Genomic DNA, 20,212 nt, shown 5'->3' with positions numbered 1-20,212 from the left:
TTATTTGAAGCATAGATATTTAGACAGTATAGAAAACTGTGCACGTTGAACTTGGAACTTCAATGGTCCTGTGGCGCAACGGATAACGCGTCTGACTACGGATCAGAAGATTCCAGGTTCGAATCCTGGCAGGATCGATTATTTTTTTTTTACACAATTTATTACTAATAATTAGAATATGATTACAATAGAAAATTCATATATTTTTTAAGAAATATATTTTACATGTTTCTATTTTATTAAATGGCATGACATAGGCAATTGCATAAGAAAATGTTAACAATATATAAGTCATATTGAAATTTTCTAGAGTAAAATGTTAAAATTTGTTTCGTAACTTTGTGAATTATACTTATAAAATATACTTATAAACACATACGCAAATATGCTAAATAAATCGAGAACTAAGTGACGGCACTTGATCTTTATCAGTCTATTGATTTTCTATTAATTGTAAGCTAATGCATTGAGAAAATGTAATGGACCAAAAGGAAAATTATTATCCACTATATTGAAGCATAATACAAATAAGAAATATTGAACATGCTTTAATTTTCTAATTCCGTACGAATATTTTTGTGCAAAAATTGCGAAAGAAGCTATAATGTTGTTTGTTTCTACAGATGTTTTATATACGCAATTATATATTTGTTGCTTCAAAATTTTTAAGACAATTTTGTATTACATTATTCAATAACATTATTACAAAAGGATAACATCAGATCTTTCTTTTTTATTATAATCGACTTTTAAATTTGACGCGTACACGAAATAAATAAGTAATATACCTATATGTATGTATATATGTGCATGAATGTCCATAACGGCTTAACGGCTGATATTGACTTAGGCGTTTTTGTCTTGGTTTATTCTCCATAACTCACTCTTGAACACGTCGATACATGCTTTGCGGAACGAATAATATCGAAAGAAAAAGCTTATTGGATTGACAGCGGGTTTAAAGCAGTTTTACCCAGTATGTAATAAAACTATTAACAAAACTGAGCGACATATACCTTCATAAATTTCGCTTTATTAGACTCCATTTTGACAGATCTAATAATATAATTAAAAAAGAGATATATGCTCCTTTTTCTCTTCCTTTGTCTTCCTTTCTTTATCTATTTACACATGTTTATCTGTTTATCTATCTGTCTATTTATTTCTCTCATCTCACTATCTATCTCTACCTCTACAATATATTTCGTATTATCACTGATAAATTATTTGATCGCTTTCTATTTACTTTTTAGCTTTGTTTGTTGAAATACTTGCACTCAAGTCACCGAAAATGGATTTAAAGTGAAAGAATATTTTTGAAATATTATTCTAAAAAAGGTAGATTAGAATCTACGTTTAGTTAGAACATTCCAACACGAGTTTTGATATAAGAGACGAATATTTTCTTTATCTAATACAGAAGTAAAATATGGAGTAGAAAGAGAAAATATATTAAATGTTTCTTGAAATTTACGGATTTTAAAATAAATATCAAGAAATGTAATATAAAATAAATAATTATATTGCTGAGAAAGATAAAAACACATATGTAACACATTTGCTTCTGGGTTTGATAATCTGTTCCAACTTCCTTTTTTTTTGTTTGTTATATTGTGTCACTATGTGTTTTTTTTCCAAATTGTATTTTATACCATCAGAGTAGGTACATAAATATTGGTGCATATAAGAAATATGTGATAGCGGAACATTTCTGTATTATACCAAATATCAGATTGACGATAATTTCGTCATTAAAGACGAATTTTTTTGTACTATGCTTGCGCATACTTGTTTCCGCAAATATCTTCGCAAATGTCCTTTGCGTCATTTTGCGTTACAGATCCCTTATTGCGAAAAAATGTTTTGCTCATACCCTGAGAGTTCGTCTCAACGCGAACGAGGCGATGAGACCACTCATAAAACAATCATTTCGCCATCCGCTGGCACGACTCGCATGTGGAACATCGGTAATATATTGGATATTATTGCAAAGAGAGGGACGCGTTATGAATCCACGGAGAGAAGCACGAAAGATTGATAGTCCGAGTGATGAGCAATCGCTAATCATTTTTTCCAAAGTTGTCCAAATTAATTCGGAATTTTTAAAAAAATTTTTATAAATTGGTTTTTAGGTAACGAAATGTGCAAAATAACTCGCAAAAAAATTAACGATTTACCACGTTGAGCAATATTTTTTCACATCAATTGGCTACGTTAAACCGTATTTATGTACATGAAGTGCATTGTGTTAATCTATTTCATGTAGTATATAAATGTTGATTTTTCCACAGAGGAAAAAGAATTAACTTTTAATTTTATTCATGAACGAAATTCTAGCCATTGCTTTCCAAATGTAATTTTTGCGCCAAATGTACTGTAAAATGTTAAAAATATTGTACAGCTTATTATGATGTTGCGCATGTGTATTTTTAATTAAATGTACGTTTAGCATGTGCGAATCGCCTATTTGTAAAACGGTTTACAAATTGCATTGTCAAGTAATAAAAAGTTTGTAACATTTTAATTATTCGTTTCAACAGAAGTTTGTGACCGCATATGACTTATGCATTCTAAACGTTTTTCTAATTCTATTCCACGATCTTTATGTCAATCTTGCATTTCCATTTATGTTTCAAATTCCGTGGTTTGTATTCCTTAATCGATTAACTTAGATTCCCACGTCGCACGCGGTTACTGTAAAAGAGAGCATTCAAGCGAGAACTTACAAAGAGTGCAATGTTTGACCGTCGAAAAGGGTCTGAAAGCCTTTTTTTCGCTCGCCGCATCATGCCTCGGTATCCCCAAGGAAAGTTAGTATACTCGTTTTCGCGACCTTCGTCATTTGCTCCCTTCCTGGCTATCCTCTCTCGCATGGAAACTTTCCTCTCGGTCGTTCCAACACAGAAGCAGCCTTTTTTCTTCACCTGAAACCCCCGAACAAATGCATCCCACGTGAGGTGTTTTTTCTCTGCTCCGGAACACATCAATCTCCCTGCGCGAGCTGGCCTATCCCGCGTTCGACGGTGGCGAGGCGGCTTTCTCGAGGCTTTTAGTCGTCGGGTGTGCTATATATGCTGACAGAATGTTTTGGAAATGAGCAGATATTCTACTAATGATAGATAAATATACTAGTGTTAATTAAACACATGTAGATAAAAATTCAAATTAGATAAAAGCTAATATTCTTACGATTAATTATACATGCCACAAATACGCGAAACGGATACAATTAAGCATATACTATAATATATTAATTTTTTTCTCGTATTTTAAAGTTGAAATTTATTAAAGAAATTTATTAAAGAGAACTACTTAATTACTTTTACATTATTATCATAATATCGCCATCGTGTCATAATAAGCCCGCCGTGCGCAAATAATAGCAGGAAACATTTCGCAGAGGTTTCATCGTTACGAAGGGACATACTTTCAAAGCCTCCTTGCATCATTCCTCAAGAGCTTGTCAACATTCATCTACGACGTCTCTGGCCTTCCTGAGTACTCGACATGCACTCTCATAAGAGCGCATCCACCGTTAAATAAGTCTCTCTCCTGTACACGAGGCCGAGAAGAGACGACGAGTAAAACTTATATTAAACCTTAAAATTACCCGAGGTCTTACAGAAATTTCTCCCGAGATTGCGCTTATAAATTTTCCGCCAAATTTCGGCGCTTTTACGAAGGGGAAGCTTTCGCAAACACTGTATCCATATTCCAGAAATTATGCCGACGATATTGCATCGTCCCCTCCAGATTGCCTGTTTGTTTTACAGAAATGTTTAAATATGACGTATGCGTATGTCTCTCGAAATATAGAAGCGACGAATTTTCAGATTGAATTTACGTGACGTATACGTATATGATTAAATTTATGTACATCTAACATCAATTTGACTTTCGTCGTTTTCATCATTGCCAACTGTTACGCTCCGCTCTCTCGTGAAACTGCATTCTGACTCTCTCATTCTTTCTCGAGTTCATCAAAATGCACCCACAAGCTCCTTGTTCCTTCGTGGATCTCAACGGGTACTCTCGTAAAAGCGTTCGCCGTTAAACAAATCCTCCCTCTAACGTCGAAGTACGCAGGGGCTCGCGGGATAACGAGACTTTTGAGAGTCCTCGACATTAAAAGGCGTATCTCGTACGCGACGTGAGGCCGAAGTAGATGATGAGCAGGCACAGAGCGCGACAGAATATTTACCGTTATATCAGAGTTAGAAATCCCCGATAATAGAATTGGCGGAAATTTGCCAGGTTCACTATTTGCCCGTCCGATCCCTTGATTTCTATTGGTTTACTGATTGCCTTCGCGTTGTGAGAATTTTAACTATCGACCGGTCCTGAAACACCGTACGCGAAACTTACGGGTAAAGTCTCAAACGAAGCCAATAGGAAAAGAAGATTTCTTTTCTTCACTTCCGAGAAAATTAGATCACTCGCAGAAGTAATCACTTTAGATTTTTTTTCAGCGAGGATCTTAACAAGTTAAAGACAAAAACATGTTGGAAATATAAAAAAAAAATTGTTTTTCTCCTTCTGTGCAGTTTTTTTTACGTATCTCTATTGTACGATAATTCCTGCAAACAAGAGAGAATATGGTATAAATCCACAGTTTCTATATACGGAAAAGAATTATTCGAAATTAATGGCGAAAATTAACAGCGAAAACAGTGCAAAAGCGTTTAATTACAGCCGAAACACCAAAAACGTGTTAAATATCTCTCGTTTGGCATTACTGCTTTCCTCTCTGGCGGAGTCGTTAGTTTTTAATCGTCGGAACAAGCGCACGATGCATCGTGGCACATCGATGCGTACGAGCCCGACCCTCATCCTCGCGCGGACGCGCGCGTATCCTCGTTCGCGAAAGATAAATAACGCGAAAATCGCATTTGGCAACCGTCCAAAATACGAAACACCCCGTCGCTCGACGAGGGAGTTGTGCGTATTAAATTCACGGGGCTCTCTTCCAAATTCCCACGGCCGCCACCCCGGATCATTTAAATCCCTTTTCAGCTAGTTAAAATACCACGCGTATTTCCGAGGGGCTGCGGGAAAATTATTTTACACAAGCGCGGTGGGAGATGTATGGAGATTTTCGGTTTCATTTTCATGCGAGGGCGTATGTGCGCGTCACGCATGCGGTGCGTCTAAATTTTCTACAGAACGGTGGGCCGACTTAATTATTTCAACACGAGACCCTCGAATTTGCTGCGTGGGGATAATGTAGAATTGTATAGAGTCGGATTTGTGTGCCACATGTGGAACTCAGATTTTTTTAATTGCTATACGGCAAAGAAAAGGATAAAATTGTACATTTAACAGATAAGCAAAAATATATTACATGCGATATGATAATTAGTGTACATATTTGTCTTGCAAATTTTTATGACAAATGTTTTGCGACATTTTTCAGACAAATTTAAAAAATAACCTTGTTGTGAATTTTATATAACGATACATCTCTTGATAGCTTGCTTATCTTGCTCTTCTTTCCCACCAGTTTTATATTAATGTTGCTGAGAATATACCGCCAGACACTGTCTGAGTAGCTCCGAGCGTTAAAGCCTTTGAAAAGGATCTCAATGGTATTCAAATCATTTCAAAGGAGATTACATCTTGTTAGTTCGTAAAAGGATGCAACATCATATGACTGACACACGGCGGTATTACGTGAAATTTTCCCTCTTTAGAGAAAATAGCCGTGAAATTGAGGTTTATATTTCGTATTTCCTTGTAAGAGCAAAAAAAGGTCCGACGACTTCCGTAGCCGGGTAATTAAATGACTTTCTTCTAATAACAAACCATTATTTTGATCTCTACGTGTTTAACACAATTGCGAATGTAATTTTCTAACAGTCGTCGTATTGTTCGTGCGTAACTGCCCCATCGCACGGATTATCTCTATTTATCGACATATATACGAGAAGCGGGCGAAATGAGAGCCAGACGCGGTAAATGGTGCGCAAAAGTTCTTTAAATTTTAGAATAACGTTTGATAATTCTGTGTATTATACATATTTAAATCGAAACGATTTAATTAGGCAGGAGGGAGAGTATTTTACTACTCCAATCAGAACTGTGTTGCAAGTCTGACAATTTAGTCGGCGGCGCATAGTTTACTAAGGTTGGAAAATAATGTAATAGAATTATTAGGCGTTATTTTAAAATTTAAAGAACTCGCGCATTATTTATCGCGTCTGTGTGGCTTTCATTTAACCTACTTCTCTTATATTCGTGAATTTCCAAAAGAGCCAATGGCCCATATTCTCAACTCTCTTTTATTGGTAAAAGCGCACTTTTATTTCTAAAATGCTGTAGTATATGTAACGTGAACTGTAGCATCTCGGAAATAAAAGCGCGCTTTTATCGATAAAAGATAGTTGAGAATATATTTGGACAGTTGGGCCTATATATTTCCAATTTATCGATATAAGTTTGTTATTTCAGTTATCGTGCATAAAACTCAGTCCGGTTTCAAGATTAGCCAAGACATTAGATAAAGAGTGGAAGGGATAAAATGTAATCAGTCGCGATCTTCGTGTAGAACAACTTTACGTACATAATCACAGATATCGCTTTATAGTATAGATAATATAATCGAGCAATACATTTTTATTTTGCGCTTATCTCAGTTGTGTTGCTAATCAAACCAGTGACCACTCTCATTCCATCGATCGAACATTCGTGATGTGTGCATTTCAAAGAACTTAAATTTTTAAAAATTTGTTTAAAAGATTAGGAGATAGTGAAATTATAGCGCAGATGAGAGAGAATAGTGAACAGTGAACAGTTACGTCATTCTGTATCAACTCCTCCGCATTTTTTCCCCCACGACCGAGATTGTTTTAGATATCGCAATGAAGATTAATGATTCAAATACCAAAGTTAAGTTGCGTCTCAGGCAATCGATGACAGCTCTGGGACCATTGTTGGGCGTCTGCGTGACCGGTATGTCGAGCGGCTACAGCGCGATTCTTCTGCCGCAGCTGAAGACAATTTCGACCAATGACAGTGAATCTTTATCTTCCGAATCTGCGAGCGTGGATCATTTCGGAGCGCTCAGCATCGACCAGGAGTCGTGGATCGCGGCAGCTGTGACTCTGCTAGTAGCCCCGGGATGTTGGACCGGTGGATTCGTGGCGGAAAAACTCGGCAGAAAGACGTCAGTGACACTACTGTTTCCCGTCTATTTTATTAGCTGGCTGATTATCGCCCTCGCCAACAGCATAGACGTTTTGATAGCGGGCAGACTTCTCTGTGGGTACTGCGCCGGAGTCTTGGCGCCCATATTTTCGATCTACCTGAGTGAAACGACCGATCCTCAGTTACGTGGCGTTCTGCTGGGGGCAACCAGCTTGACCCTTTCGGCCGGTATATTGGCGTGTCACGCAATGGGAACTTGGCTGCATTGGCGAACCACCGCGTACATTAGCGGCGTGTTGCCCGTAATCTGTTGGATCCTCTGCGTCTACTCGCAAGAGAGCCCGTTGTGGCTACTGGGTAAAGGCAAGATCGAGAATGCGAGGCGCTCCTGGATATACCTCCGTGGTGAGGAGTCACTCGAGGAGTTCTCCCTGTTGGAAACCGACAGGCTCGCGGAAATATCGGCGAAGAGAATCGAGAAACGGTCGTTGCTGCGCTCGTTCAGGAAGACGTGGTCCTCGCGCAACTTCCTGATGCCTTTCAGCATCGTTTGCCTGTATTTTTTCATCATGCAATTCTCAGGCACCAACGTGATGACTTTCTACTGCGTCGAGATGTTGACGGACGTCTCCGGCCCGGCTTACGCGTACCTGATAACGCTGATCGTCGACGTGATTCGTCTGATATTCGCCGTTCTCGTGTTCGTTTTTCTGAAAATATGCCGCAGGCGCACCGTGATGCTTATATCCGGCTTCGGCGCGGCTATCACCATGCTATCTTTAAGCGCGTGTCTGACATTTGACATTGGAAGACCCTGGAGCCCCATGATTCTACTCATCACTTACGTCGGCCTACTGTCAATGGGATTGTTTTTCTTACCCTGGATGTATTGCGGCGAACTGTTCTCGAGAAAACACCGTGGGTTCGGTTCCGGATTAGCGACCAGCTTCAATTTCGCGTGTTTGTTCGTGGTGATCAAGACGATGCCGCTTATGATGGAATTTGTAAAGCCCGAAGGTACATTCGCCGTTTACGGTACTGTGGCGTTGGTCGGGACTAGTGTTTTGTACTTCATTCTTCCTGAAACCAAGAACAAAACCTTGCAAGAGATTCAGATGTCTTTTGGCAAAGAATTTCACGCACCGCAAGCACAAAGCGCGGACGTACCTCTCCGCGAGCGTGTTTCTTTTGAGAAAAACAACGGATTGGATAAGGAAATGCCGCTTGATAAATGACGATCATTTAATGAGCAGATGTTACAGAATATGATATGTATTTTTATAAGTAGGTATGTGAATATATTGTGATAATTCATGTATTTATGTACGACGTGAATAGCATTCGTAGATTTTAATTTAGTATAAAAATAAATTGCTATTTCTTCGGTCACTTCCTTAAAAAAAAGCGTGCTGTCTTGGCATGTGATATCAAGTAAACATATCTGCATTAAACATTATATCCTTTCTTTTTGCTGTTTTTGAAAAATTAATGCAATTTATAAATGAAAACTTGGATGTTGAGATTAGCTTGCGGCATAATGATGTATTTGACTGCGCTACCGCAAGCAATGCCGTACAAGCGACGACGCGACGCATTCTTCCGGCCGGATATATTTCGGTCGTGCCGTAAAATTAACCGATGCGTCCGAAATAATGACTCCTGCGGCCGTCGGGACGGAGCGGCGAGTGCAATAGAAATTTAACTGCGAGCCTTGCCGGCATGACGGACCGTAAAATTGCGTTCTCACGTGATTATTGCTCGGACCACTTACCGCAGCTGATGGAAATTACGGTTCGTCCCGGCGGTTCTCGCGTGACGTTTAGCGGCCCGCACAATGACTTAGGCGCGTACGCGAGTGAAATATGATGGCGGTGCTGTCGGGGTTATTAAAATGCGAGGAATCCCGATTCATTGCCCCCCTTCGTCGAGATTTTAAGGCGACGAAGATAAAGATTGTTTCCTGTTTCCGGAAAACGTTCCGGAAACGATAGATATATTTACTACCGCATCCTAATACATACATGGATAAATATTATAGTTTCTCAATAGGAATGACACGATTTCAATTTTAACTCGTATTGTTTTTTGCGTCGCACGAATCGTTATAATCGCCAATCGAATAATGAATTCAATCTTACCTTTATATTGGACTAACTTTTATAGTTGCCGTTTTTATTTTACAATAATTCCTAGATCCTTCAGATAACATTCTTCCTATCGGAATGATTTCAATCTCGAAGCGTCAGAGGTAAGCGCAATAAAGAATCACGCTAAACTCCAATGGTTTTTCTCTTTTTAATTTCATCCCCAATCCTAACTCATTACCCTCTTTTCTTCAGCCATGCTCTTACTTGGATCGCTTCGGCGTTGATTATCGCAAGCACGCAAAGCGGTCGTTACGTTATTCTTGCTTCTCTTTACTATAACCATTTTCGATCAGTAGTCTTCTTCGCGAAACTCAATTCCCCGGCGAAATATTGGTCGGAAATTTTGCGACGGCAAAATGTCACTCATATTGCAGCAACACATAGTCTTTTTCTTTATTTTTTTATTGCAGTTTTATTTGTTAAATAAAAAATTAAATTATATATATATATATATATATATATATATATATATATTTGTATACTTATAAATAGTTTATCTTTAACTATATACTATATACTTATGGATATTGGAGACGAACACGTACGTTTCTGCCGGAAAAAGAAATCTGGCAATTTGAAAGATTTCACGATCGACAGTGACTGAGAATGAAAAGTGGGCGATATCAAACGTGATTTATGACGATAAGGACAATCTCGGCCCAATTTCCCACGCGCGACGTGCCTGAACTGCATATAATCTTCATGAATGCGTAATGACCCGTCGTGCGTCCTCTCCCGTGCGGCCCATTCAGGAAGGTCTCGTGTAATGGAGGGGAATAAAAACTTGGTGGTCCCTACGCGATAGCGCCGCGCCAATGGCGCTTTTTGCGCCGACGATGAAGCACTTCAGACTTCCCTTCGATCTACCGCCCTGAGGAGCTTAACGGTGGAAAATGCAGTCGAGCGAGAATGTTTAGCACTCTCGATTTGAAACGACATTCGTACTGATTCAGGTCGAGTCTCGCTATAGTCATCATATTATAAATATATACCGCCAGCTCAAATGTAAAAGGTATTGGCTATTGCAAAGTGCTACGTGAATTTTTGGTATCTTCAACGTGTGTACGCAACACGAATAATAGAAAACTCACTAATTAACGTAATATGAAATTAATAGAATTTGTTTCGAAAAGTGAAATTATTGAATCAGAGAAAAAAAATAAAATATTGCGGATTAAAAAATGTTTTTATATTTATGTTTGTATAACTGTATCGTTTTCGATACCAAACATCAAATATCGTTCGCAAATACAGGTAAATATAACAATAAAAATATATGTTAACTTCCGTAACGAAAAGTGATTTTATTATTTTTTCATATTGCAGCAGCTCTCGAAAAAAATATCAAAAAATTGAACGAATATTTGTTGTTACAAATATTCGTGCAATAATAATTTTGAACTAACGCGAAGATCGTGCGTGTAATCTGGCACGGTGGCAAAAATGCGAGAGGATGATTCGGTAGCGAATCTGTACCGGTAAACAAAAACAAAAATGTAACACCATAATTTAATGGACGCGCGCGCGCGCGCGCGTCTCGCGTGAGTTTTATATACTTCATAAGCATTCCTCATCATTGTTCTGCGTTTGCGGTCGAGAAATGACATCTTGTTCGACGTTACGCATTTGCCGCGCGACGCGAAGCGATTAGACAGCAATTATACTTTTATGTCTCAGCCAACGCGCCATCGCCAGCGTAGGAAACGTAGATCAGAGTTTCGAAAAATTTAGGTGGTTTCTGTCCCGCTCGGCGCAATAAAGCGCAACTCCATTTGCATTAAATTTTTCAAATGCCGCTGTAAGCGGTACTTTTTATCGCGACATCGCGCCACGGTCGCATCGCTTAAAGCGTAACCGCTGTTTATGCGGCGGGTTTTTTTTCCAAGAGGTGTACGCTTTGTCCGGCTTAATAAATCGTATTTGCGACCATTTGTAGCGCAATCCCTGTAATCGCGGGCTTCTTTTTGACGTATGTTTCGCGCGGGGCTAATAAATTGCGATTATGTGTGCCCGGTTCTCCTTCCACAGCCGCTATCTTTCGTACATGATTTTATAATCGTATATAAAATTCATTGTCCCATACGACCTGTCAATACGTGCCGTGCATTAATTTTTTTTTTTAAACAAAATTATTCGATGTTCGCGAGATGTTTTACCAGACGTTGAAATTCAAAGAGAAGCACCTCAGTCGCGTATCCGCAGTTGTCATTTCCGATGAGGAACTCAAACTCTCTCCGATATCATTAGAAAATTTATACGAACTGGAGGACAAAACGTTGATTAAATCCGGGTTTTCAGCAGGGGAGTTCGCGACTCTCTGACAAAATTGAAGGAGCGATCTCCAGACGCTGCGAGTAATCGCGGAATGAGGTGGTCTCTGCGAAAGAGAAAAAAAAGATGGAATTTTATCAAGTTCTAGGAATCCACTGACAGCGGTGGGGAAAGAAAGTAATGGAAGGGTAGCGGTTCGCACTCTTTGGAGCTAAGGAGCGGGAGATAAAGGTTGACCGGTTTATCTTCGAAACAGGAAGGAGACGTTATCCTACATCGGCGAGAGAGAAGGAGAGAAAGTTTTTATTTTAAATTAAATTAAATCTTTATCGTCCGTCGTCTTTTGTTATTCTGCGTGACGTTATTTCTTCGCGCTCCATATATAGCTTTTGTGATTATCTCCATTAGCAATTAAAGTTATTTCGAAATAAATTCTTTCCTACATTTGCCTATTTTTCTGCGATTGTTACGTATGTTTTATCTCCAATTTGATTGGACTTAAAAAAACGATAGATTCAATATTCTGACGCAATCGCCTCAGGAGTAAAGCAACATATTTTTAAATATTTTTGAACGTGAAAGAAATACAAATATTACATTGAAATGGAGATTAAAAGCGCAAGCGGAGCAAAAGAAATAACAGATCTTTCACTAAAACGAGAAAACTAAACTCGACGATTTATCCTGACGTTGCTCAACGACGAGATCAACTCTACTTTCAGCCGCTAACGAAAATGTCGTTCCTCGCATCAGTTCTGCTTAAGAGCCTGGCAGGATGATAAAAACGAACTGGATTTTCCCGAGACCTCTTTTCCTCTCCTCGCTCTTTTCTCCGCGCTCCCGTGGCGGCGCCTGCGGTGGCAATAATTTGCAATTTTTGTGAAACGTATACGAAGGCCGGAGGTAACGTCGGAATCGACTTTAGGAACAACACTCTGAAAGTTTCGCGGACCGTAATGATGCTGTTTGCCATAAAGTCGCAAGTTAACCGGCAGCTAACAAAGTTGCCAGTGTTCTAAATATGACGGCGAAGTGGTGCGACTTAATTTGTTGTGTTGCCTCCTCTTAATGTCGTTATTAACTTTTCTACGGTATAGTTTTTATAACAATCACTTAACGTATCGTTAGTTTAATGAGGAATTATTGTAACTATATATCGATTATGCTTCTCTTTGGAAATCTCTATAGTCTATAGAATTTTGTAATTCAATTATAAAAATAGACATGCAATAATTGTAAAAATGAAATATATAGATTAGAGAAAAATATATATTCTGATTTATATATTTTAAGTAAAAATATCGCGTATATATTTTTAAGCAAGAAGACATAATTATGAAAAGAAAATTATTATTTAATGAGAAATGAAATATGCACACATTGCTGAAGTCGTTGAAAGTCAATAATTTGGTGCGAGTTGGGAATATGAATTACTTTATGATGTAATCGTTTCCTTCGCAAAATTCAAGCGCCGTCGCTTTCCAAGAATTAGAAGTAACGATCTCGGTGCTCTTTTCAGCGTCACGTGCCTCGTGAAATTTTAAGTCCAATGCGCGAAAGGAAAACGTCCGCCTTTACGGGCCGAAATCACGCGAACAAAAGTCCATCATCGACCGTAGAATCGTCGCTGAGAAAGCCCGGGACAGGAAATGATGTTCGCCCGCGATCGCTTGAAACTTCATGAAATTCTATTTCGAAGTTGGAACTACATTCGGTCCTGAGCCTCAGTCAGTTTTGCATAAAATGATAGCATCTATATCGCTAGGGGTATCACGCTCCTCCAACATTTGATGATGTTTGATTATGAAATGATTAGATATTGCTTTGTTTGTGTGAGTTTTGTTGACAATTTCCTCTTGAATGCTAAATTTCCTCGATCTCACGATCTCATTCGTAGGATGTTATAAACATGATTTCGCTAATTCACGATTGTATTTTATGACATTAACAATATTCTTGTAAGTAATATAAAAACAATTTTTATAAGTTTAAATAAAATAAATAAAATTGCGATATCTTTTTCTAAACATGAAGAATATTAATATCATGCTCATGCAAATTCAATGCAAGATAATTAATTTCATGGAAACAACAAGTGATTTTTGGCGCAAATTCAATATTTAGTGGACATAGTTATAATTAATCTTATTCATGTTCAACTTGTGGGCGAGAAAAATTAGCAGATTTCAGGAGTTTGTTTTAATATATTAACTTGTGTAGTCAGTATAACATACAATGGGCAATATAGTTCATATTTCATATCGTATCTTCCTCGCGTACACATTTTCTTCAAAATACGCAGTCGCAAACTTTCTCATTAATGAGGAAATAAATGTTGCAAAACTTGGCGAAATGTTGTAAAAAATAAAGGAAGAAAATGTAAATATAGCGTGACGCGAAAATCACATGAAATAATTTATGGTCTTCTTCGTTGACGTATTCTGCGCGAAAATAAGATGAGATCGTATATAGGTAAGCTCCTAAAAGAAGCATTCTGAATGCGACTTAAACTCATGAGAATTTATCGGTATATATATTTTCGTACCGTTCCAAAACCGTGTGATCGCTGGCGGGTTTTTTTTTGGAGCGACGGGAAAACAGAGAGTTTTAGCTCGCGACACTACAGATAACCGAGCTGTGGCCGAGACGAAGGCTGGGGAATCTGGAGCATAAACCGCGTACGTGTATCTACGTCCGGTACCTTAAGGCGCTTTCCCGCGATGTTTTACGAGCAGTCGTGTGTCATTGCTACCGGTGTCGCCCGGACAGTCTTTCCCTCACATAACGTACGTACCACGTAACAGCGTTTCACGATCGTGTTTCGTAGCGTCTTCGGTTTACCGAGTAAGGCGATGTATCAAGGAGGAACACTGGGGTTCAACTAAACGACGGCTTAAACCACCAAGAGGCTTATTCGCTCTGTTATCCATCACGCGAGTCAGATGAAAAGTATATGCAACCTTTAGCGTCCTTTATTCTTAGATTCTTGAATTGTTAAACAAATAATATTATTTGACCCAAAATTAAATATGGATATTACATATGAGCCATACTCTTTCGTAAATCCTGCCAAATGCACTCTGTATTGGATAACACGCTGATCGGGTTTGCTTAAGGGGTAAAAGTGGATTTCGAAACGGCAGTAGGTGACATAGAGGGTGGCAAGAGGCGCGTTTTTCTCCTCGGCATGCAGATCAGGCACGTACCAGGAAGCATTGTGCTCAGCTTTATCTTCGCCGAGAAGGGTTTGGTCCTGAATATAAGATTCTCTAATACATTTTTATCGCAGATGAAGCGACCGGTATACATACGATACTTGGGCGCTTCGTGCTTCCTTTTCAGTAGAACGTTTCGTCGTGATTTACACTCGGAAGGTCGATCGCGTGGAACTCCTTGTACTCTTGATGGTCAACATCGTTTACGAGATATTGTAAACCACTTTTTGAAATAAGTAAACGTTTATTCTGTCTTTTGGGATATATTAAAGATTTTGCTCTTTTATATTGTACAATACGTTTGCCGATCTCCATCACGATCGGGAATAAATAATAAAATTTCTGAAAGCATTCAATTACGCGAATATGTTTGTGGAATGGGATTTATACTTTTATATATTTGTTATTAATGCCTTTTACTCGTTATGCAAAATTTTTCATGCGTTTAATTTTTGCTTGTGAATATTAAATAATGCCAATTTTATCTTGCTAATCGCTTATTCTATATATGTAACAAGGAAAAATGGAGGGCTTTGAGAGTTAAACGCGGTTAGTTGTGTGCGAGTTAACGTTATGTAACATTTAATTAATAATTTAATAGACATTACAAATCGCGATTAATAATTTTCTTCGTTACCCGTTAATTCCAATATCGAGAGTCTTTAGTTAATTAATCATTTGTTCTATACGTCACAACTTATACACGAATTAAACAGATCGAACAATTAGACGCTTGCGATTTACATAAAATTAATCGCGAACCGGTGAAAATTAATGGTCACGAAACGTAAAGTGTTGCGTAAAGTGCCGCGGTGTTTCCGATTCATTACGCGTTATTCCTCTCTGATTATTAATTACTGCTAATTATCAACTATGAAATTCGAACGGTTGAACCAGATCGGTAAAGCAAAAGGAAATCGTCTAAGAAGTGGCGAGACGGAGATAGTCACGGGAAATTACAGCGGCGTGTTCCTAGTTGAATATCAATGTCCTCGGAAGTATAGGAGCGCCGTTCACTCGCAATTGCAGTAATCTCCTGGTAATTGCCTCCGCAACCGTACCAGATATAGCTACAGTCAGAACGAACCCTTGAATCCCTACTCGAAACCCTCGAAACTCGCGAAGGGCCTCCCTCTTTCTCGTCAATTCTGAAATCCGAAATGTTTGTTGAAGTTTTTAGGATTTTCATTTTGATAGATTTATTACAATTAATTAGAGAAGACTGCCATTTTCGGTTGAACTGGATCTTGGTAGTCTAATATAATAATGTTTTTATGTAAATTTTATATATGTTTTCCAACTCAGTAAATTGCGCGTAGATTATTTGTCGGGCTTAAAACACAACTTTTTGCTGGAACAGTAAATTCACATGATTAAATCAATTATCGATTTAACTTTTGATGTTAATAAGTATCTCTTTTAAATCACTGTAAAGAATTCATTGCGAAAAATATCATCTCGATAGATTTAGTTTCGATATCTTGAGACGTGTGTACATAGCGTTCGTTTAATTGAACTTTCGATTGCACCGATAATTATTTTCCCTGGATTTCTTGCGGATTTTGTAATAAGATTGCAGAGGATTTGAAGAAAATTAAAAGATTCGAGCGAATAAATAAAAATGGATGAATTTTCTGAGGGACTCCACTTCAGATTTGAACAATAAGCGTTCTTGGAACGGAATGTAAGCTCTGATTTTCGACACGACAACTCGTCTAAATCGTGGAAATCGTGTCGACGTCACTGCAAGTCGTTGTCCGATCTGGCATGTGCATGGAAACTTGCACTTACACGAGAGACGCATTTAGACGAGGAACCGTGGAGGAGAACTCTCAGACCAACTCTCATTGTTAGTCGGCAAACGTGTGCGCGAAGAAGCACCAGGAGCCAAGACACGAGACCGACGAAGGCTTCGATCAAGTTAATTCCCATAGCTGTTTAATCGATAATCTTGAAAAATTTTCTTTGAATTTTATTCACTATTTGTGCCTTTTACCGCTTTATTATATTTGTTTAATAATTTTCTATAAAATTGAAACTTTCTGAAAATAATAAATTAGATACTGAAGTCAATTATTGCAAAAGAAAAAAGTGGATAATTTTAACTTTGATAAAGATTTATATACGTCTTTTTTGCTATAGAATAATGTTTTTCAATGATAGTGTCGCAAAGAGAAATTCACACAGCAAAATGAGCAAAAGATTGGAGTTTCCAAATGTCGCGGTATTCAAAAATGAGAAATAAAAATGATATATTGAAAAAATGAAGTACGCGAATGGCATACGATGCTATCTCGTTACGTCGGATAAATTGGCAAGCTATTATTTTACCATGTACAAAGCAGGAATACCACGGAAAAGCGATATACCCGAAATTCAAAGCGATATTGTGTGTACCGTGTCTCGCTATCGTGCGCATCGGCACGCCACTCGGAAGTCGGAAATTTCATTCTCCGATTAAAATCAACGCGATGTAGCGCGGAGCACGCGGTTCTTCTTACCGTCGCGGTCGTCCGGTCAATGGGAAAAGCTGTCTTTCTCGGCAAGCCCTTCCAGACAATGGGGATATGAATAATCGCCGGACAATTCTCTTCACTATCTCTAGCGCCCAGCGTATTCACAACCGATGTCCGCCAATAAATCACGCAAACGAGAGTCGTAGGCCTAGGCCTCTTCGTGCGTCGCCTTCGCACAAAAGCGCGCCGCGGAAGTACAAGCAAGTACAAGGCGATCGGGGCGATGTCTCCTGCGGGTCCGTTCCGCAACGTCCCGCGTTACATCTCCGCTGATGTGATTTGCGTTATTCCGTAAATGCGCTTCTCTCGGAGATTGTATTTTGTAAGTTACGTTCGCTCGCATCGTCTGTTCTTCAGACGTCTTTGGGAATATAAAGGAAAGAACTAAAAAGAGAGGAGAGAGTCAACGATACACGCGAAGGAAAGAAGCGAAAGCAATCTTGATCAAACCTTTCAATTAAAGACCCTTTGTATCCGCAATACAGATATAATACTGTGCGGCGGATCACAGAAAGAGCCGTTTTCTTTTTTTGTAAATCCTTTCTCGCTTTCGAGGAAAGTTGGAGAAACGCAATAACGACGCCGCTCTCACGTCTGCTTGTACCAGCAAATAGGAATGAAACTACCGCGTTATCGTACACGTGCCGATGACTACGCTACTCATACTGGGCGATCGAGCGGACGCATGCCTGACCTGTCTGGGTTGGCTTTACGAGGCGGCTTTGTCGTGCCGAAGATAATCCGGGTATTGTCGGGCCTGTTGATGCCCGCGCGGTACTGGACTGCGCCGGCATCATTGTCGTGCGTTGCCTTTGTGCTCAACCGGCGATTTTAAGCCGGTTATGACGCCGTGCTGGCCGTCTCGCTGACGCGTGGAGAATACCGCCGATTCCGCGTGCACACGATCGCGCACACGTACGGGGCCAGTGCCGTCGCCGTCGCGAAAAGGCCGCTGTGATTGTGCGACTCAATATTATCCTCCCGCGCCCGGCCGTTTCCTGCCTCTGAAGCTGTTTTTTTTTCTTAGATCGCGACGTTTGCAATAAATCATGAAAAGAAGATCTTATATGTCGCCGGGTAGGTCTCAGTGGGAAAAATTTGTCGCGTTTTTAATCATATTGGAAAAATGATGGAATTTTTATCGAGATGTGTTATAAAAGGGTTTTGATCACGCAAAACAAATTCATGATTATTTTTAATAATCGTTGAATTTATAATATCAAACTTTTTGCGTTAATTTCCGTTCCATTATACATTAATTCTTTCTCACTTGTTTAAGTTTATTTCCTGTCTGTTAATGCGCGAATAAATGGACAGGAGGAAATGTAGTCGTATACCTATGTGATTTCTGATAGCCGGAAGCAGTACAGTAATCGGTCATAAACAAACCGGATTTAAAATTTTCATGCGGATGTCTGTTTCTTCCTGAATCGAAACTCATAACTCTTGATTGTCACCGGGCGTTATCGGTCAATCGCGAAATATTTTGCGTCACTTAACGGCTCTCGAAGCGCGCCTTTCAACGCGCGTATCGTCGAGTGGTGGGACGCGCGCGCGATGAACAACATGGTGATTTTCACACAATCGTTCCCGGAACACGAGTGCCTATCGCCGATCACTGACATTAGTAGGCCGTGAATCAATTTGATAAACCGTTCGCACGTGTTCCGGCCGATTTAGTTTATCGCTGCGTGTAATCGCGCTTTCGCCGATCGCGCGCCCATTGCAGCGCGCGGAACGCTCGCTTTTCACCACCATAGGGATTACGTGATCCCGACGGTAATGCCCGGTCCGTTCATGCCTTGCATCTAATACGGCATAAGTATCGCGAATAACGTCTATTTACGTCTATCTTGGAAGCCCTCTCATTTCATTGCCGGATTTATAAACATGCACACACGTACCTACCTGTCTTCTGTCTTCCTAATAAAGATCGGATTTCATTGTTAAATGCATTGATAATATTCTTGTCACGATTAATACTTGGCAGAAAATTACTCAATACATTTTATAACGAAAATTAGATGCAACTATTTATGTTGATTATTAACGCAAATAAATAAAATTGCAAAAAAACAAGCATATCTTAATTGAAATCTTTCGCGTATGTATATAAAAATGTAGAATCCTTTTCTTCACACGGATTTCTAAAAGAAATAGCACAAGATTCGTCTTTATTCGTCACGTTTCTCCTCCTTTTTTTCGAGAATAAATTTATTTTTCAATCTATTTATTTATTCTTGAATAAATTTGACACATATCCTTTATCTCTTCCCTCCGGTAAACGTTCAATCATCTGCCTGCTGTTCGCTCGCGGTGAATTCAAGCCGTCCACAAATCCGCGCCGGAAACTCCAAATATATCCAGAATCCGGCATCGAGCGGAAAACCTTTGTAGCCGGTTCGGTTAAACCAACTTTTCCCCGCCGCAAGTAAATACGTCTACGACGTTTGCGACCACAATCGGCCTCTGTATATCTACGCACACGTACACCTATACGTACATACATCTATCTATACCATTCCGCGAATCTGCCCGCTCGCCGAAAAAGAGATTACGGCTTATATATATATGTTTCCCCCTACATATACACATATATGTATGTATCTAAACACGCGCACATACACACACACACACACGCATGCACCTGTGTAAGTATATATTCAAAGCGCGCGGTGTATCGAAATTTTTCCGCGTAAGCGGATTAACCGCCAACGGAAAAGGCGGAATATATACCCGCGGCTCCCCCGCTTCTATACGACCGTATAGCGAATGGGATCCCATTCAGTCCCGTGTGGAATTCGAGCCCTGCGCAATCTGAAATGCGATCGAACGTCGGAAGCTTAATATCTTGCCACCCTGCTTCTTGTCCATATTCTACCGCCCCCCTCTCTCTCTCCCTCTTTCTTTTTCTATATAT

At 39.3% G+C, this 20,212-nt stretch overlaps 2 protein-coding genes and 1 non-coding gene across 3 annotated transcripts in view; all 3 read left to right on the top strand.

The window, feature by feature from the left end:
* LOC139810478 (uncharacterized) overlaps positions 1-20,212 on the top strand; it is a 352,879-nt gene that overhangs the window by 147,315 nt on the left and 185,352 nt on the right. The window lies entirely within an intron of this gene.
* Positions 65-137, top strand: Trnar-acg (transfer RNA arginine (anticodon ACG)). The gene has a single exon. It is a non-coding gene; the product is annotated as a tRNA-Arg (tRNA).
* LOC139810324 (trehalose transporter 1-like protein) lies at positions 6,621-9,293 on the top strand. Its single transcript, XM_071773744.1, has one exon. It carries the CDS (start codon positions 6,858-6,860, stop codon positions 8,376-8,378), a length of 1,521 nt encoding a protein of 506 aa, XP_071629845.1. The 5' UTR covers positions 6,621-6,857; the 3' UTR covers positions 8,379-9,293.

The sequence above is a fragment of the Temnothorax longispinosus genome, chromosome 3 (assembly GCF_030848805.1).
Source record: "Temnothorax longispinosus isolate EJ_2023e chromosome 3, Tlon_JGU_v1, whole genome shotgun sequence".
Taxonomy (NCBI): Eukaryota; Metazoa; Arthropoda; class Insecta; order Hymenoptera; family Formicidae; genus Temnothorax; species Temnothorax longispinosus.
Note: the sequence above shows the minus strand (reverse complement) of the source record. Positions and strands in the feature narration are given on the sequence as shown.